At 52.2% G+C, this 20,322-nt stretch overlaps 2 protein-coding genes and 1 pseudogene across 57 annotated transcripts in view; 1 reads left to right on the plus strand and 2 right to left on the minus strand.

The window, feature by feature from the left end:
* Positions 1–16,624, minus strand: part of CA5A (carbonic anhydrase 5A) — a 65,845-nt gene extending 49,221 nt beyond the window's left edge. For 4 of the 7 annotated variants that reach the window (XM_077986686.1, XM_028841109.2, XM_028841108.2 and 1 more), the window contains exon 1: positions 7,158–7,418. In XM_077986686.1, the coding sequence (XP_077842812.1) occupies positions 7,158–7,296 (139 nt within the window). In that variant the 5' untranslated portion in view covers positions 7,297–7,418. Of the gene's footprint in view, positions 1–7,157; positions 7,419–16,509 lie in introns of those variants that run through there. The other 3 variants (XM_015126764.3, XM_015126763.3, XM_077986687.1) reach the window with 2 other exon arrangements.
* Positions 9,319–9,648, minus strand: LOC144337769 (small EDRK-rich factor 1 pseudogene; annotated as a pseudogene).
* BANP (BTG3 associated nuclear protein) overlaps positions 15,682–20,322 on the plus strand; it is a 129,035-nt gene continuing 124,394 nt past the window's right edge. For 24 of the 50 annotated variants that reach the window (XR_013412038.1, XR_013412042.1, XR_013412041.1 and 21 more), the window contains exon 1: positions 15,682–15,763. Coding sequence is in view for 12 of the 50 variants with exons in the window: in XM_077986648.1 (XP_077842774.1) it covers positions 16,525–16,545 (21 nt within the window). In the remaining 38 variants the exon portion in view is untranslated. Of the gene's footprint in view, positions 15,764–16,452; positions 16,593–17,643; positions 17,726–20,322 lie in introns of those variants that run through there. The other 26 variants (XM_077986672.1, XM_077986661.1, XM_077986648.1 and 23 more) reach the window with 5 other exon arrangements.

A 20,322-nucleotide genomic window follows, 5' to 3' on the forward strand; every position in this document is an offset into this window, starting at 1 on the left:
CCCAAAGTGCTGGGATTAGAGGTGTGTACCACCACACCAGGCGAGGATTTTTTATTTTAATGAACAAGATTTTTACTGTGTATATTATCTTGTAAATTGCCTTTTTGAATTTAACATTGTGAACTCATTTTGTCAATTAAAAAAATATATATACAATTCTTTTTAATGGTGATACATTTATATTGTACAATTATGACACAATTTTTAAAATCCATTATTTGGTGATGATATTTAGGTTATTTCCAACTTCTTGCAGTTAAAGCTGTGATGAAGTTGCTGTTCTTTCTCTGTATTCTCATCTGAATTATTTTCTTCTTCTTTTTTTTTTTTTTTTGAGAGGGAGTCTCGCTCTGTCGCCCAGGCTGGAGTGCAGTGGCCGGATCTCAGCTCACTGCAAGCTCCGCCTCCCGGGTTCACGCCATTCTCCGGCCTCAGCCTCCCGAGTAGCTGGGACTACAGGCGCCCGCCACCTCGCCCGGCTAGTTTTTTGTATTTCTTAATAGAGACGGGGTTTCACCGTGTTAGCCAGGATGGTCTCGATCTCCTGACCTCATGATCCGCCCGTCTCGGCCTCCCAAAGTGCTGGGATTACAGGCTTGAGCCACCGCGCCCGGCCGTTTTTTGTATTTTTTAGTAGAGATGGGGTTTCACCGGGTTAGCCAGGATGGTCTCGATCTCCTGACCTCGTGATCCGCCTGTCTCGGCCTCCCAAAGTGCTGGGATTACAGGCTTGAGCCACCACGCCCGGCCGTCTGAATTATTTTCTTCTTACAAACTCCTAACCACAGAATTGCTGGCTCAAAGGGTGTGTCCAGCAGAAGTCTAGAAAACAAGGATAAAGATGGATAGCCCTGGCTGGGCGTGGTGGCTCACGCCTATAATCCCAGTACTTTGGGAAGCCGAGGTGGGTGGATCACCTGAGGTCAGGAGTTTGAGACCAACTTGGCCAACATGCTAAAACCCTGTCTCTACTAATAATGCAAAAATTAGCCAGGTGCAGTGGCTCATGCCTGTAATCCCAGCTACCTGGGAGGCTGAGGCAGGAGAATGACTTGAACCTGGGAGGCGGAGATTGCAGTGAGCAGAGATGGCGCCATTGCACTCCAGCCTGGATGACAAAAGCAAATTCAGTCTCAAAAAAAAAAAAAAAGATGTATAGCCCTGTTGGAAATGTTTCTCCAGGCGAGTCGAATGGTTAGCGCATTGCTGTGTTTTGTTCTTTAATGAACTTGAAAAATTTTTAAACTGTTATTTAATAAGTAAACCATCAGAGGTCAGTAGAATGTATAATACATGTTTAAGTTAAAAAGTGCTGGGCGTGGTGGCTCACGCCTGTAATCTCAGCACTTTGGGAGGCTGAGGCGGGAGGATCACGAGTTCAGGAGATCGAGACCATCTTGGCTAACACTGTGAAACCCTGGTTCAAGTGATTCTCCTACCTCAGCCTCCCAAGTAGCTGGGGTTACAGGCACGCACCACCATGTCTGGGGAATTTTTGTACTTTTAGTAGAGACGGGGTTTCACCACGTTGGCTAGGACGGTCTCAATATCCTGACCTCGTGATCTGCCCGCCTCGGCCTCCCAAAGTGCTGGGATTACAGGCATGAGCCACCGTGCCTGCGGTGGATACTTAAAGAGAAGCTAGAAATACAGATGTACAGGTAGAGTATACCAATGTTCAGGTGTTGTCAAGTAATTTTTTTTTTTTTTTTGAGATAGAGTCTTGCGCTCTTGCGCAGGCTGGAGTACAATGGCGTGATCTCAGTTCACTGCGACCTCCGCCTCCTGGGTTCAAGTGATTCTCCTGCCTCAGTCTCCCGAGTAACTGGGATTACAGGCGCCCGCCACCACGCCTGGCCAATTTTTGTATTTTTAGTAAAGACGGTGTTTCACCATGTTGGCCAGGCTGGTCTAGAACTCCTGACTTCAGGTGATCCACCTGCCTCAGCCTCCCTCCCAAAGTGCTGGGATTACAGCCATAAGCCACTGCGCCTGGCCTTGCCAAGTAATTTTTAAAGTTTTACTCATTGTGCAGTGGGGAAGACACATCTGTGGGCCAAAACTCCGGCTCTCCCCACTCACTCTCCCAGTTACCTGGCATGTTATTTACCACCTTCCCCCAGTCTCAGTTTCTTCATCTGCAGGAAGGAGAATAAGGGAGTAGAATCACAGCAGCTTTGCTGAGAAGATAAGCTCGCTGGCACCCGCGAAGGCCTGGAATGCCTTCCCACGTGTTATAGACCGGGAAGATGCGTTTTCCTGCCCCTGCTTTACAGCGCGGTCACACACGTAACTCGCTAAGTGCTCGAAAGCCAGGACTAAGCCGGAGCTGGGAAACGGTGGGCCCTGCAGCGTCCTGCAGATGCGTTCTGTTCTCTCTCACATGATGGACGACTACAGGCACGGGAGCTGGCGGGCTCTCTCCAAAGAGCCCCTCTTTGGAAAGGCCGGGTGTGGTGGTGCACGCCTGTAATCCCAGCTACTCAGTTACTTGGGAGGCTGAGGCAGGAGAATCCCTTGAACCCAGGAGGTGGAGGTTGCAGTGAGCCGAGATTGTGCTATTGCACCCCAGCCTGAGCAACAAGAGGGAGACTCCATCTAAAAAAAAAAAGAAAAAAAAAAGCCCCTTCGAGGCCTCACAAATCTCCTTTGCATCCAAAGGGAAGCAGGATTCAGCGCGCTCTCCGCGGTCCCACGGCTGCTGCCTCCCTTCCTCCCTGCTGGGCAAGGGGCGTTTAACACAGCGGCACAGACCTGAATGTAGACAGAACCCAAAAGCCATGGATGCCACGGGGGAGGCGCTCATCTAGGCAGGAGACGCTCATCTAGGCAGGAGGCGCAGGCTTCCCCGGCTCACAGAGACGCAGGACGCGGGAAGAGCGGGTATTTTTAGGTATTTTTAGGTTCTGCTTGCTGAGCTACACCAACGGGCCCACCAACAATGAAACACCCACGTTGAATTCTGTGTGTGTCACCCAACAAACGGATGGTGGTCATTGCCACCTGCATGGAGGCCACGCCTGAATGCTGAATCGGCTTCCAATCTCCGCACAGCCGATCCTGGTGCACAGCAACCTGGGTTCTGTGCTAACTCAACTAGGGCTCCGATGGGAGGTAATACAAACGTTATCCTCTTTTTCAATCAGTCAACAAATATTTACAGAGGTGCTCCTATGGGTCAAGCCCTGGCCCAGGTGCAGGGGACATGGAATCAAAGACCCAGGGGACCAGTGTTTGCTCCTAATTCACATGGGGGCAGCCTGGAAGGAGACCCTCTCTCCCTGATGCATTCTCAGTCTCCAGGTTTGACAATGGTTCAGCAAATCTCCAATTCCTTCCCCCTTAACCTCCATGGGAGGAGCCATCCCCTCCCCTGTTGTCACTAGGCTTGGCCACCTGGTGACCTGCTTTGACCACCAGGACATGAGCAGATGTGACGTGAGCAGTAGCTTGGAATACACGGGCACCACTGGCCTCGCCCTGTGAGTGCCCGCCCTCCGCTGTGAGAAGAACAGGCCTCAGGTGGCTGCGGAGGGAGGATGAGAGATGCAGTGAGCAGGCCTGCACCCACCCAGAGTGGGGAGCCCAGACCAGCCACACTCAGCCGGGAGGAGCCAAACCCAAGAAGACTTATGCACAACTGAGCAGGAAATACCCAGTAAAATGTCCAAGAATGTGCAGCGGTGTGCTGGTTGGTGTTTAATAAGCCGTTCTCCCAGGAAATTAGAATCTTTGATTTCCAGTGTTTGCCAATTACTGTGGTGTAAATATTTTCACCATGGCCAATTTTAAGTTACCAATGTAATGTTGCTGATCACACACTTAGGAATAGATGGGTACTGCCAGTGCACACCCTGAAATGTGACTGGAAAACATGATTAAATGATCCCTAAAATTATTATTATTATTTTTTCTTAGGGTCTTGGTGTGTAACCCAGGCTGGAGTGCAGTGGCCTGATCAGGGCTCACTGCAGCCTCCAATTACTGGGATCAGTGATCCTCCTACCTCAGCCTCCCGAGTAGCTGGGATGACAGGTGAGCACCACCATGTCCAGTTAATTTTTTCATTTTTTTTTTTTTTAAAGAGATGGGTTCTTGCTGTTTTGCCTAGGCTGATCTTGAACTCCTGGCCTTGAGCCATCCTCCCACATCAGCCTCCCAAAGTAGTGCTGGGATTACAGGTGTGAGCCCCCATGCCTGGTTCTAAAATTATCACTGAACGTTTTGTAACTCTTTGACTTTTCTCTCAAGGCCAAACCACCAGTGATTTTTCAATCATTTTTAGTAACGATATTCTTTTCCCAAATGAAATAACCTTCAGAATGCCCATAAATAAAATACAAACATAGAAGGATGAATTCCTTATGATGTTCCAATCTTCCCCGCTTGGCAGAATATTCTGCTCTTTGTGGAACTCTGAAATGATTTGGCAGAGCCCTCTGTTCGCTGGGAACAGATTGAGGACCACGGGGTAAATGGATTTAGGTGCTAATACAGAATATGACTCTCTCTAGCACAAGATGTAAAGGACATGTTGCCATAGTAAGAAATGGGATGCTACCTGCTGCCCACTGACAGGGCAATGCTTAAATAGACACAGGGCACCCACCTCTGCCTTTGTTAGCAACAGCAGCAGCTGGCATCTAGCGAGGGCTTCCTGGAGCCATGTGCTGTCCCCAGCCTTTGCAGGTCCCACCTCGGACCCTTCTCCCAACGACACTGTGCAGTAAGCACCATTATCAACCCCCTGTTACAGATGACAAAACCAAGGCTGGGGGAAGTTAAGAAAGTCACAGAGGGGATAGCCAGGCACGGTGGCTCATGCCTGCAATCCCAGCACTTTGGGAGGCCGAGGTGGGCAGATGACCTGAGGCTGGGAGTTCAAGACCACCCTGACCAACATGGAGAAACCCTGTCTCTACTAAAAATACAAAATTAGCCGGGTGTGGTGGCACATGCCTGTAATCCCAGCTACTTGGGAGGCTGAGGCAGGAGAATCGCTTGAACCCTGGAGGCTGGAGGTTGCGGTGAGCTGGAGATCGCACCATTGCACTCCAGCCTAGGCAACAAGACTGAAATTAGTCTCAAAAAAAGGGAAAAGTCACAGAGGGGCAACAGCCGTAGGGCAGTGGGGTCAAGATTCCAATCTAGGCAGCCTAGCACTCTTAACGGTCATTAAGAATAAAAGACAGGGGCGGGCATGGTGGCTCATGCCTGTAATCCCAGCACTTTGGGAGGCCGAGGCAGGTAGATCACTTGAGGTCAGGAGTTTGAGACCAGCCTGGCGAAATCCCATCTCTACTAAAAATACAAAAATTAGTTGGGCGTGGCGGTGCACACCTGTAGTCCCAGCTACTTGGGAGGGTGAGTCAAGAGGATCGCTTGAACCCAGGAGACAGAGGCCACAGTGAGCCAAGATACACCACTGCACTCCAGTCCACAGGTGTGGACCCCAACAGAGGGAATGAGTGCAGCTCACTGAGGATCTGGAGCAGGCCAGGCTTTCTACATGCATCATGTCATCCTTCCATGGCCCTGGAAAGTCTGGCCACCCCCATCTCGAGATGAGGACATGGAGGCTCGGGGGTGAAGACCTGCCGAGGTTCCACCTCAGCCAGCATCAGTAGCACCGCATGCCTGGGGTCCGGCTCCTAAGCCCATCCTCTTTGGATGGCCCAAACACAGAACGTATGGAAGACCTGAGTTAGAAGAGAACTTGGCAGCTGCCGAAGCAGGCTCTCATTCTGCAGAGGAAGCACCTGAGACCCAGAAAGAGGAAGGGCCTCGTCCGAGGTCACAAGGCACTGACCATGCAGCCAGGAGGGGCTGGCACGGGGCAGTTTCTTGGCACAGCTGGCTGAGTGGTTTATTTGTTACAGGTTTGCTTGAAAGTGTTCTTTGCCGAAAAGTTTAGGAGTGATCGTGACTGGTTAGCGCGGCCCATTCCGCTGGGTCTGGATGGTGAGTCATGCCAGTATGTCCTGTGGGAACACGGACTACCCGCCTGCTCCCAGCATCTCACCCTCCCCAGGACCCCTGAAACAGAGGCTAAATGATTCACCCAAGGCCACCAAATACAAGAGAAACGGAGTGTGGTCGGGCATGGTGGCTCATGCTTGCAATCCTAGCACTTTGGGAGGCCGAGGTGGGTGGATCACCTGAGGTCAGGAGTTCGAGACCAGCCTGGCCAACATGGTGAAACACTGTCTCTACCAAAATACAAAAAAATTAGCCGGGTGCGGTGGCGGGTGCCTGTAGTCCCAGTTACTTGGGAGGCTGAGGCAGGAGAGCCACTTGAATCTGGGGACCGAGGTTGCAGTGAGTCGAGATCATGACATTGCACTCCAGCCTGGGCAAAAGAGCAAAACTTCATCAAAAAAAGAAAAAAGAGGGCCGGGCGCGGTGGCTCAAGCCTGTAATCCCAGCACTTTGGGAGGCCGAGACAGGCAGATCACGAGGTCAGGGGTTTGAGACCAGCCTGGCTAACACGGTGAAACCCCATCTCCACAAAAAATACAAAAAATTAGCCGGGCGTGGTGCCGGGCGCCTGTAGTCCCAGCTACTCAGGAGGCTGAGGCAGGATAATTGCTTGAAGCCGGGAGGGGGAGGTTGCAGTGAGCTGAGATTACGCCACTACACTCCAGCCTGGGCCATACAGCAAGACTCTGTCTCAAAAAAAAAAAAAAAAAGAGGCCGGGCGCGGTGGCTCACGCCTGTAATCCCAGCACTTTGGGAGGCCGAGATGGGCGGATCACGAGGTCAGGAGATCGAGACCATCCTGGCTAGCACGGTGAAACCCCATCTCTACTAAAAAATACAAAAAACTAGCCGGGCGAGGTGGCGGGCGCCTGTAGTCCCAGCTACTCGGGAGGCTGAGGCAGGAGAATGGCGTGAACCTGGGAGGCGGAGCTTGCAGTGAGCTGAGATCCGGCCACTGCACTCCAGCCTGGGCGACAGAGCGAGACTCCGTCTCAAAAAAAAAAAAAAAAAAAAAAAAAAAAAAAAAGAAAGAAAAAAGAAACAAGAAAAAAAAATAGAAACAGATTGGAAATCTGAACCTATCTGGCCTGGACCGTGTCTCCTCTCCTGTCTTGAGAGACCCCATCAGCTAAGACAAGGATCCAGTTGCATCTTGGGAAATTTGAGGCTCTACTTACAAGTGTTAGTGCTGGTTTGCCGTGCACAGGAATGCTGAGAACACCATCGCTCTGGCCTCATTGGACGGCTCCAGAGGGGGGCCCACATCTGCTCCACCAAGGAGAAAGCTGAGGTCTTCCAAGCGTTCCTCCCCGACATCTTGGGTCTGTTCCCACTGACTCCAATCTGAAGAGGGTGATGTTCCCTGCTGTCCTCACTTTGATCAGGACCACCGTGGACTGGCGTGTACCCACCTCTTTTTGTAGAAACTCATCCCAACCCCTGAGCGTAATGGTTAAAGTTCAACCCATGCCTTTCCCAACGGGATGGGTCCACAGGGACAAGTGGCCTCTGCTGGGGACAGGCCACTCAGGTCACTGGGCTTTGATCTGGCAAACAGCGGCACAAATCTGCCAGGGAGCTAGAAAAACTTTACGGGGGGGCTGTGTGAGCACCAGGGGATTACACGGGGCGGGGGCGAGCGGATGAGAGCAGAGTCCCTGTTTCTTTCGTGGTGTTCACCCTGTGGTTTGGGGCTCCGGGACACTCAATAGCAGACACAAAGCCACGGTGTACATGTGAGGAGGGACTGGCAGGCTCAGACGTACAGGAATGGGACTGGCCAAAGTGCTGCTGGGTGGACGGGCTGGGGGAGGAGTCAGCTTCTGTCCACCCACCAGGGCACCTGAAGTCACAGAGCACTTGCTTGCCACAAAATAGGTGCGATTTCATTCATCCTTTTTTTTTTTTTTTGAGACGGAGTCTCGCTCTGTCACCCAGACTGGAGTGCAGTGGCCGGATCTCAGCTCACTGCAAGCTCCGCCTCCCAGGTTTACGCCATTCTCCTGCCTCAGCCTCCCAAGTAGCTGGGCCTACAGGCGCCCGCCACCACGCCCAGCTAGTTTTTTGTATTTTTTGGTAGTGACAGGGTTTTACCGTGTTAGCCAGGATGGTCTCAATCTCCTGACCTCATGATCCGCCCGCCTCGGCCTCCCAAAGTGCTGGGATTACAGGCGTGAGCCACTGCACCCGGCCTTCATTTCTTAAATTAGAAGGTAGGAGATCAAGAAACTGCTCCTCTTTGTCTGTTTACAAACATTCTTCATATTTGAACCCAAAATGTTTAAGTCAAACCTTCTTTAATTGATTTTTTCTAAAATGGACCCTGTGTACCCAGATAACCCTTCCACATGCAGAAGATTGAAATTTCTATTCTTATTTTTTTCTCACCTGTTAAGATTTTCTATTTTTCATATGTCCCATAGAGCCCACACTACATTAGTACCTAACACACAGATATAAATGTACATATATGCATGTTCATGGCAAGTGTGTGTGAAAAGCTTTTTACTGGAGTGAGTGAGAGAAGCCTAGAGCCCACCATTCTCTGAGAACCCTCAAATTTCTCTGCATCACTTTTTGAAATAGGGCTTTATTCTCATGTGATAGAAATTGAAAGTCATTTCTTTTTTTCTCTTTTTTTTTTTTTTGAGACAGAATTTAACTCTTGTTGCCCAGGTTAGAGTACAGTGGTGCGATCTTGGCTCACTGCAACCTCCTCCTCCTGGGTTCCAGTGATTCTCCTGCCTCAGCCTCCCGAGTAGCTGGGATTACAGGCATGAGCCACCACGCCTGGCTAATTTTGTATTTTCAGTAGAGACAGGGTTTCTCCATGTTGGTCAGTCTGGTCGTGAACTCCCGACCTCAGGTGACCTGCCCGCCTCGGCCTCCCAAAGTGCTGGGATTATAGGCGTGAGCCACTGCGCCCAGCCAGAAATTGAAAGTCATTTATAAATGCACTGACTGCTCTCCACCGTACTCCATGATCTCAAAATGATACACTGTCCATGAAGAAATGCTATTTTAGGTGAAAAAATCAAATAGGAAAAACTTGTATTGGACAAAATCCTTGAAAACACACGGAAGTTTCTGCACAAGTTTTGTTCACAGTAATTTCTTTTGCTGAGCCACTGGGCTTTTTTTTTTTTCTTCATGGTTTGTGTTTTATTCTTTGACAAATGCTTCTAAAACATCACACTAAGTCAATCTGAAAGGTAAAGTTTAAAATCTTCTTAAAGGATAAGTTATGTGTAATGACTGTTCACTCTACAAAATCTTCCTCTTAGGGCTTATGATACACCCAGCCGGCAGGAGCGCCTGGGTTTTCCAAATAGCCAGTTATCACTTTTCTCTTGTCTGCATAGATTTCTCATTAGCTGTCTTCTGTTTTGTTGCATGATCTCAGAGTCCCCCTGCTTTCTCTGAGAGGTGGTCAAGCTATCCTCTTTTCTTCTTCCCTTGCTAATTTCCTGGGTTTTCTTCGTGTTTTCTGGCGGGCACGTTCTCGTTGATTTCCACGGGCCACGCCGACCACCGACAGAGCCTGGAAGACAGCGAGTTGGAAAAGCAAGGGCTCCCTGGCACTCTGGCCCACTGTCACTGCCACTGGATTTTTTATGGGTTTTTACTGATTGCATGGATTTGTACACCTGTTTCCCCCACCTGCTCCATAGCAGCAACTTCTCATTAATAAGGACTCGAACGCCCAGCAGCCCCTGTTGAGATCCTAATCAGCTGTCTGGCTTGGGCGACCTGGATTAATTGCACCATACGCAGCCTCTCCTGGGGAGTTCGCATCAACGGCTGCTCCCATTCTCAGACAGGAGGACAGAGCTGCCGCCCGACAGAACGTCGGTGCTGACGTCAGCATTCACGCGGGCAGGAGGAGAGCCCTGGGGGACCCCGCTGGCGACCGGTGCTGTTTCTGCTTGCACACACCCAGCTCTTCTCCCTGGCAGCTGCTGGGTTTTCTCTGGGAGACCAGCCCTCCCCACCTGCCCTCCACGAGGCTGGACCAGGCTGACCCTTCCCCCGGACGTGTCTCAGGACTGGCCACTCGGAGTGACAGTCATTGCCAGGTACACAGGCTGGCCAGTAAGCGTCGCCCCGGGAGTCTTGCTGGAATGATTGAGGAAAGAGGTCCTCCCTCTCCCAGGGGATGGCTGAACTGGAAAAACCTGTTGGTAGTTGCTGGGACCCCTTCGCGAGATCCTGCTCAAGAATGGAGAAAAACCAGCCAGGCGAGGTGGTTCACGCCTATTATCCCGCACTTTGGGATGCCGAGGTGGGAGAATCACTTGAGCCCAGGAGTTTGAGACCAGCCTGGCCAATGTGGTGAAACCCCGTCTCTACTAAAAAAATACAAAAATGATAGCCAGGCTTGGCGGCAGGCGCCTGTAATCCCAGCAACTCGGGAGGCTGAGGAAGGAGAATCACTTGAACCCGGGAGGCGGAGGTGGCAGTGAGCCGAGATCACGCCATTGCACTCCAGCCTGGGTGACACAGCGAGACTCCGCCTAAAAAAAAAAAGGGGAAAAACCAAGCCCAAAGATGGGAAGGGCGGGGTGGAGAGAGAATCAGAGAGAGAGAGTCGGAGACAGAGATGAGGGAGTCTGTGTGGTGGACTCCCGGGGGTTTCTGGAGCCGGTGAACCTGGCCCCAGTCCTGGAGGGGTAGGCTTGGGTGTTTTCAGAGGGTCTCATATCAGCCCAGATTGAGAACCGACCATGAAGACTGCTTGGCCGTATGTTTGTCTGGACAAAACAAATCAGTCAAAATGCTAGGCCGAGGCAAGGCCAGTCTCTCTCTCTCTCTCTCTCTCTCTCTCTCTCTCTCTCAAATGCATGTTACTACGCAGATAGTAAGGGCCTCTGTGACCTTTAAAAATGGCCTAGCGCACACACATGTAAGTGGCCCCCATATTTGAGCCTTGCTGACCCACTTTACAAGGGAGGAAGGTACAGGAAGCTTAGGTTGTTTCCCCAGTTTCAGAGGGCACCGTATCCACACAGCAGTGACTGGGTAGGATCCTGGTCTCTCTCGACAGCCCAGAGTGTGTGGCCTGTCCCTGGAGCAGGTGGGATCCATGCCAGGTGGGGCTGAGTGGTGCTGATGGCCACCCCCTCCTGTCACCCCTGGATCATCATGTTTCCCAATGGGGTCCCCTTTCAGGGCTCTAGTTCACCCCAAAGCTGACCTCTTCCAGTGAGACCTTCAAACCCTTACAGTGCCCCTGCATGAAGTGGCAAAGTGGGGTGGGGGGATGGGGAGAGTGGAGGACGAATTACAGAAGGAGCACCCCCCGAGGAACGATTGCAAAGACGTGTTTTCAGGGACAGTCCCCACGACCATGCGCGGTGGCCATGATGTCTGGTCTCCCACCTCCGGGAGCTGTACGTCCACCATCCAGTATGGCACCTGGGCACCCCCTCTCCTTTGGCCGCCCCCAGTACTGGGCTCATGGGCAAGTCCTGTGGACTTCACCCTGTGGAACCTCTCCAATCTGCCCATTTCTCTTCATCCCGTCCTCACTGCAACCCCCTGCAGCAAGCCTCTGTCTCTTTCCATCTCTCACTTGGAGCCTGCCACAGCCTTCTCCACTGCGCTCCCCAAATTCATGCAGGATAATATATTCCCTCCCTGAACTCCTTTTCCAGTGCTCCAGCCAGACGGGCTTTTCTTTTCTTTTTTTGAGACAGAGTCTCGCTCTTGTTGCCCAGGCTGGAGTGTAGTGGTGTGATCTTGGCTCACCGCAACCTCCACCTCCCGGGTTCAAGCGATTCTCCTGCCTTAGCCTCCCGAGTAGCCGGGATGACAGCCATGCGCCACCACACCCAGATAATTTTGTATTTTTAGCAGAGACAGGGTGTCACCATGTTGGTTGGGCTGGTTGCGTACTCCCGACCTCAGGTGATCTGCCCGCCTCGGCCTCCCAAAGTGCTAGGATTACAGGTGTGAGCCACCGCGCCTGGCCGCCAGATGGACTTTTCAAGACACAAATCTGATCCTACCCACTCTGGCCCCAAACTTTGTGAAGTCTTCCCCGTTGCCGCAGGAGCAAGACGACACCCCTTCCTCGCTGACAAGGACGCGGTTGCACCTTCACTACCTTTGCTGCCACTTCTCAGCACCTGCCTCCTCTCGTCTCTACCCCCACTATGGCTGTGTGACCCCAGGTGTATCACTCAACCACTCTTACCTTCCTGTTCTTCACAAAGAATAGGGATTACAGTGAAATGTGCCCGGCTCGTGGCCACTCAGCCCGTGGTAACATGAGCACATCTGGGATCCGACCCTCTACTAAACGCTTCGTCACCTCCATGCCATGGACCCCTCCCAATATCCCTGTGAGCTGTGGGATCTGAACACCAGTTCCCAGAGTGGGAAGCCGAGGCTTGAGAGCCTCAGCAACTTGCCAAGGGAAGGCTTAGACTCTAAGCCCTGGCCGGGCAAACTCCAAGTCCTCGCACTTAAGGGCAGCCAGGCTCAGCGTTCCAGCATTCCACTCGGCCTCCTAGGCTTTTCCTGGGCCGCTGAGTGCAACGTGGATAATTTCTCTTTCTCCACCCTGGTGACATTTTCAGAGAGAGGAACCGTCGGAAGGTTTCAGGGTTTTCTTGACGTGGGCGTTTCGAGGTGTTGACGAAAGGACCTCTGTGACCTTTACGAATGGTCTAGTGCACACACGTTAAGTGGCCCCCATATCTGGTGCCACACAGGCCAGAGCGCACTTCCCGCTCCTCTTATAACGCCCTCACTAATGTGACTGTAACTTCATTAACTCCAGGGGACCAGATCGGATCCTTGTACCGACTGGTGAGTAAGTGAACCTTCACTATAGACAGCGGTCTTTGCTGATGACTAGCTACTTCATTTTTTAAAAATTACAGTGAATCAACTATATGCCAATATTTTTTTTTTTTTTTTTTTGAGACGGAGTCTCGCTCTGTCGCCCAGGCTGGAGTGCAGTGGCGCGATCTCGGCTCACTGCAAGCTCCGCCTCCCGGGTTCACGCCATTCTCCCGCCTCAGCCTCCGAGTAGCTGGGACTACAGGCGCCCGCCACCACGCCCGGCTAGTTTTTTGTATTTTTAGTAGAGACGGGGTTTCACCATGTTAGCCAGGATGGTCTCGATCTCCTGACCTTGTGATCCACCCGTCTCGGCCTCCCAAAGTGCTGGGATTACAGGCTTGAGCCACCGCGCCCAGCCTATATGCCAATATTGAACAGTGTCTTCCTCTGTTTTAGCTTCCAGAGCAGCAAAATAAAAACTAAATTAAAACCATCAAAAACAAAAAAGTGTAGTAGTTCATGCCTGTAACCCTAACATTTTGGGAGGCTAAGACAGGAGGATCGCTTGAGTCCAGGAGTTCAGCCTGGACAACGTATTGAGACCTCTAACTCGACAAAAAACAAAAAAATTAGGCAATGATGGTGGTACGTGCCTGTAGTCGCGGCTACTCAGGAGGCTCAGATGGGAAGCTCACTTAAGCCCGAGAGGTGGAGGCTGCAGTGAACTATGATTGCACCACCACACTCCAGGCTGGATGACAGAGCAAGATCCTGATGCAAACAAAACAAAACAAAACAAAACAAAACAATCGACAACTGCAGCATAGGCACAATCATAGTTTTGATTGGCTTCATTTCTGATCATGACCTAGTCAGCAGTGGCCTTCAACAAATCTCACTGTAGCTTGTTGGATGGTCACAGATAGATTCACCTTTGCCCACAGGTTCCTTCTCCCGTCCACTCACACCTGTTCATGACGCTGGGCCCAGCATTGCACAAGGCCTGCGGATAGGGAAAAGGCAGCTCCAGACACGGACTTGGGGATGTTCTGAAATAACACGAACAACATCACCCTAAGTTGGTCTGTTTTCGAGCCAGATATTCAGGCATGGATGCTAAGAATTCTTACATGGGCAAGTATTAGTATTTGAATGCAGCTGTGATTGAGGTGGAGGTGGAGACAAAAGGCGTGTCTCCCTAGAACATGTTTTGTCCCCACTGCTGGAGGGAATATTCCGTGGCAGCTCCCGCACGCACCCTTTCCCTCCATGTGAGTGGACACCACACTCTAAGCAAGGTGTTCTGTACTGCAAACTCGGCTTGTGCCTCTCTCCAGCCCTGTGGCCTCGCTGGGCAATTTTTCTAATCTCTTTGGAGCCAATCTTCATGTTGAAAAAGGACAGGTCCCATCTTCAGATCGACACCTGTCCCAGTGCTGCCATTCTGTCAAGGCTCCTCCTTGGAGTGTTTGTAAGTCATTTTTACTGCGAAGTAACCCAGCCACCGGCCTCAGGGGAACCTCCGAGCCTAATTCTAGAGGAGACTAACTCGGTAAGGTTGCCCAAGGTCGCATAGCCCATGACTGCACCGAATCCTGTTATTATTATTGGCAAAAGGGAGCTGGGCAGGAAATTCAAGGTAAAGCATTTTGTTTTTCCCAGTGAAAATAGTTCTCTTGCCCTGTGCTTGGGAGATCAAAGGCATTCTTGCTCATTGCAAATAATTCAGAAAACAGGAGTATAAAGAGGAAAATGAAAGGCAAGGTAATTCTAGATAAGCAGAGGGAGATAACCAGAAATGACATTTCTGGGAATTGCCCTATAGTTTGGGAATTTTTTCCTATGATTACCCACAAATGCACATTTATTCTACATAAACGATAACGTGCGCACATTCACGCCATCACTTTTTTATTTTTTTAGAGACAGAGTCTCGCTCCGTCGCCAGACTGGAGTGCAGGGGCGCGATCTCGGCTCACGGCAACCTCCGACTCCCGGGCTCAAGCGATTCTCCTGCCTCAGCCTCCCGAGTAGTTGGGATTACAAGGTGCGCGCCACCAGGCCAGGCATAATTTTTGTACTTTTAGTAGAGAGGGGGGTTTCGCCATGTTGGCCACGCTGGTCTCGAACCTCCACCTCAGGTGATCCGCCCACCTCGGCCTCCCAGAGGGCTGGGATTACTGGCGTGAGCCACTGTGCCCGGCCGCCATCACTTATTTATATTATGTGTTAGCTGTAGGACATATCTAAGACCATGGTCACTGCTGTGCGTGCTAACTCCCGCGCGCGTGCACTCAGGCCCCTCCGGACAGACGCTGGGGACCCCTGACCACTTATGTCTGGGAAAACGCCACCAAGCGCTCCGGAACCTCAGGGCAGGATCCGCCGCAGCAGCAGGCAGGACCCGCTGGGGGCGCACAGCCCACCTGAGACATTGTAACTACAAGTCCCAGCAACCCTTGGTGCGGGGACAAGACGGACGACCGGAGTCCGGAGACACTACAAGTCCCGGCAGGCATGGCCCAGACGAAGGGACTACGAGTCCCCGAATGCATGGCTCCCCGCTTGCGCAGGGCACCCTGGGAGGTGTAGTCGTTGAGGGAGCTAATGCCTATTCATTCCGTCTCAAAGAAGATGCAAATTCCTCACACCGTCCACTGAGGTGATTTTTCTCAGGCAGGCCACGTGCGTGGGCGAAAAACGGGGGGAAAAAACCCTGGGAAGCCGGTACCATCGCGGAAGAAGGCCGCCTGCGCATGCTCACCAGGAGGCCGAGCGGGAAAAGCGCGCGCAGCTGGCCTCGCTGCCCGCAAGGGGCCTCGCCCCAGCCCCGCCCCCGGCCCCGCGCGCCCGGTGAGCCTGCGCAGAGGGCGGGGGCAGAGCGTCGCGGGGAGGGGCTCGCGGCGCCTGCGCAGAGCGGCGGCTTCTCTCGCGAGGACGGACGCCATTATCGCATCTCCCCGACAAACACCACGAGAATTCCGCAGCCCACACGGTAATTGCAGCTCCCGCAGCCGGTCGCGCCTCCGCCTCCCCCTTCCCGCGGGGCGAGAGCGAGAGCGAGATCTCCCTCCTCCCTCCTCCTCCCGCCCGCCGGGCCGCCCGCGCCGCAGCCCCGCCGCCTCCAACCGCCCGGGCCGGGCGAGCGCCCCCCAGGCCCCGCTCCCCGTCCCCGGCCGCGCCCCGGAAGAGGGGCTCCCGCTTCCTCGCTTCCGCACCCCCGGCCCCGCCGCGCCCCGGCGTCCGTTGAGCCGCGGCTGCCGCAGCCCGGCCCGGGGGCCTCGCGCTCCCGACCTCTGCCCCGGGCCTAGCCCCGCGGGAAGGACCCGGGGCCACGGCGGGGAGACTGGAAGGGCCTAGAACCGCGCCCAGGCTCCTCTGGGGACCGAGTCTCCCAAGGGGTCGCTCCTGCTAGCCAGCCGGGAGCGACAGGCACCGTTTTTGTGCCTCCTCCGTGGCTGTGGACTGGAGCCCCATAGCCCGGGACTCGCACATGCAAGTCTCTGGCGAGGCAGCGGAAGGGACGATCCCGGGGCGACCGCCGACCCCGGCGAGGACCCCAGCCCGTCCCCCTAGGGGCCCCGATGAACGAGGACTTCGGGGTGCCCCCTCCCCAGCACGTTTGTGCGATTTCTGTGATCTAGTCCTTAAGAAAGGTGGCCGTTTTTTTTTTTTTCCCCCTAGGATGCAGAAAGTAGATGACATTCCATCCACACTGTGTGAGCAAATTGGAGAGAGTACCTTGATAGAGGACTGATGTTTTTCACTGATGAGATGGTAGGGGTTGCCTTGCTATTGGAGAAATACATCATCCCTGAAGAACTGTGAGCAAGTGGAGCGAGTGTGGGCTTTGAAGGGTAGCGAGCTTGCACCCTGACCGGGGAGGGCGCGGGTCACGCAGTTGTTGATGTGGAACAGATAATTGCCCTGTTTGGAGTTGCCTGTTCTGCCCAGGAACGTACTCCAGGGCCTGATGGCGATGGCAGAACTATAGTAAATAATAAGAGGAGGCAGTCGTAGGGGCCACTTTTAGCTGGAAGTTCTTGGGGGACAGAAAAATAACTTGGAGTAGTGAGTGGTTCTGAGTAAGCTCAGGAAACAGCAAAGAAAAACTGGATCTGGTCATTTAACACGCAGCTCGCAAATAAATATCCTGTGCTAGAAGAAAACACCAAAACGCGGTAAAATTCTGTGTGTAGGTCCACTTCCCGTGTCTGGCAATTAAAATAAGAATATATTCTTGCGATGTTGGATTCTGTCATCATTGGCTTTAGTATTTTTATTTTTTGGAGATAGGGTTTCACTCTGTCCCCGGGGCTGGAATGCAGTGTGGTGATCTTGGCTCACTGCAGCCTCGGCCTCCCTGGCTCAAGTGATCCTCCCACCGCAGCCTCCCGAGTAGCTGGGACCACAGGCACCACCACCCCTGGCTAATTTTTGTATTTTTGTATTTTAGAGGGGGTTTCGCTTGTTGCCCAGGCTGGGGCTTTAATCTTTTTAAAAAAGAGCATCCATTTGTGATCCACGCTGCTTGGGGGCAGCTCAACATCTCGGGTGCTTCACCATGACCCGGGAGGCAGAGGCTGCCCCCACTTTATAGATGAGGTGGCCAGGCCCGCAGACACTAAGGGACTTGCTCAGATGTACAGAGCCAGGGTTCAAATTCAGTCTATTTGAAGCCTATATATTTAGTATTTTAATTAATATAATGTGTACAATAGGAACATCAGTGAAAGACTTACAATGAAAAGCAGTGGTCCCCTGCCCCACCTCTCAGCCCCATTCTTCAAAGAGGTTTACATCTTGAGTGGTTTCTTTAGGTCATTCTTTATAGCTCTAAGTAAGCTGATCTTTTTCATTTTTTTCTTGAGATAGGATCCCCAGATGTTGGCCAGGCCGTACTTGAACTCCTGAGCTCAAGTGATCCTCAGCTTCCTTAGTAGCCGTTAATACAAGTGTGAGTGACTGCACCTAGTTCTAAGCTGCTACTTGGTTTTACACAGCCTTGACTTTCTGTTACGATGGGGTGATGGAGCCCTTCTGTCATATCCCACCTCTTCTATCCCCTGGACTGTGTGTGTCAGGCCTATGTAAATACTGTTCTCTTCACAAATTGAGTGTTTCCCTTCCTGTACAGCATGTTTTTTTTCTGTTAGTCATGGCTTTTCTCTTGGCACTTTCTGTTCCCATCGACTCCTTGCATTGTTTTAAATGATCTCAAGGATAGTGTCAGGTCCCCTTCCTCCTTCAGCCCCTAACCTTTTTCTCATCTGGATGGGTTATTCTTTAGCCTGCAGACGAGCCCACCTGATACTTCTTGCGGCTGGGTGCGTTCAGAAATGTTTTCATCTCGGCTTTGTTCATTTCCACAGGACGCTCTGGCAGGTGCTCTTCCTCTGTGGAGACCCTTCTCCCTCCCTGAACGCTCTTGGATCCTCTCTTTGGTGTTAATGACATTTTACCGTGTGCTGAGGTGTGTGGATTCCTACTCCGGGGACTCTTTGACTCTGGTGCCTTGTCCTTCAGCTCTGGGGAGTTGCCTTGTTCTGTCTGAGAAGTTCTTCCTCTCCAGCTCTGCTCTTCTGTCTTAGGAGTTCCTGTTTGTGATGGACGTTCTAGATGGACCCCTGGAGTTGCATCTTTATCCTTCCTTCTGTGTCTTGTTTATTCTCATTTCTGGGAGAGGGCTTTCATATGTCTTCACAATCAAATTTTTAATTTCCAAGCATGTATTTGTCTTGTTCCTTTTTCACAGTAGCTTATTGTTTTACAAATGCCTCATCTCCATGACTCTAGGGAAACTAATAAGGATTCTTTCCAGTTCCTCTTTGTTCTGATTTCTTGTTTCCACTAATGTCACTTAAAAAAGAGTGTTGGCTTTTTGCTCTGTATGGCAAGTCCTCCTCAAATACTGATATTTACTGTTGTCTGAGGCAGGAGGAGGCTGGCGGAGAGCCCCGGGTCTGTGGGGTGCTTTTGAAAGAGTCCAGTTTTCCCTCGGGTGATTGGGAGCCTGTACTGTGGGACCTGGAGCGCCAACTTGCAGATACTTTCTCTGGGCTGCTCCGCTTCTTTGGGAGCCCCTTTGCTGGCCGTGGGGGAGTTCGCTCTCCTGTGCGGGACCGACTTGGCAGGTGCAGGTTTGGCCTGTCCGCAGGGCTCTGTGAGGCCTGGAGCGCCACGCCTGTGCCCCCGGTGCTTTCCCTTTACCCTGATTGGGTTCTCTGCATCTGTCAGGAGTGTGTTCTTTCTTGTGGGTTTATAACACTCTATTAAAGATGATGTTAATGGGGTGGGAGGAGGTCACCTGTGTGGCCAGTCACTCCCCTTGAGCAGTGGTTTGAAAGCCCGTTCTATTCACCCCGCCTTCCCGCTGCCTCGTGGCCTTGGTAATTGCCCACAGTCGATGGGATAAGGTGCCAAGCCACTGTTCCACAGCCGCCTGCGAATTGCGGCGTGGGCTGGTGGCTCTGGCCCTGTGGCCTTGGAGGGCTGCCAGCGTACCTGGGCAAGGCCTGGCAGACCCGTGTGGTAGCAGAGACCCTGACTTTGGCTCCTCGCTGGGTCAGTGTGCCAAGCGGGTGGTCTGCCCTGCTGGTTTCCAGGAGGGCCTGCAGTGAAGCAGTGGCGAGCGTACTGGGAGCATGATCTTGCTGCCTGGTAGCTGACTGTCACTGGGAAGTTGTGAGTAGTGAGGTGGGCTCTGTCTTCTGTTTGCCAGAGCCTTGCTAGCAGAGCGGTCCAGGGGCCGGCAGCATCCATGTGTCACTTGGGTATTGGTGAGAAACACAGACTTTTCAGACCCCCCCCCCAGGTTCTCATGCAGAATCAGACTGCAGCTTGGTTAGCTTTTAATTTTCAGGTAGTTTTTGACTTTACAGAAAAGATGGAAAAAATATTTCACTGAGCTTCCCTGTTCTCTTCATCCGCTTCCCCTAATGTTGACATCTTATGGAACCAGGCATCCATATAAATACCAGAAAGTTCACAGCATTATTGCCTAAATGACAGACCTTATTCGAACTTCGGTTTTGCACCAGTGTCCTCTTGCTGTTTTGGGATCCCCTCTAGGACCCCACACTTAATGTCCTCCTGTCTGTGATATTTACATAGTCACAAAGTATCTCCCCCAGGATGTACATCACAAAGGGAGAAATAAAATTGTAGCCTCTTGGTGGAAAAACCCAGCAGATATTGCGTGAAGCAAGTGATCAGGGTAACAGCATCAGTCATAAGATGTTGACACCAAGGACCCAGTGAGACACATCACTTCTCTGGCAGTGTTGCCAGAAATGCAGTCTCATCATGAGAAAATGCTGCACCCAACCCGGGGGATGCTCACCACAGTCCTTGCCAGTGCCTCTCAAAAGTGTCCGGGTCTTGAAAGACAGGGAGGCTTAGAATTTCTTGCAGGCAGGTGGCTCGATGATGTGTGCACCGTGGTCCACACGGAAGGGCTTCCCTCAGCCTTGAGGGAGGTGAAGGAGTAGGGGCTTGGGGGCTCCAGGCACAGGTGCTGGGCGGGGGGCCTCAGTGGTCTTGTAGCTCCCCTGT

The sequence above is a fragment of the Macaca mulatta genome, chromosome 20, assembly GCF_049350105.2.
Source record: "Macaca mulatta isolate MMU2019108-1 chromosome 20, T2T-MMU8v2.0, whole genome shotgun sequence".
NCBI lineage: Eukaryota > Metazoa > Chordata > Mammalia > Primates > Cercopithecidae > Macaca > Macaca mulatta.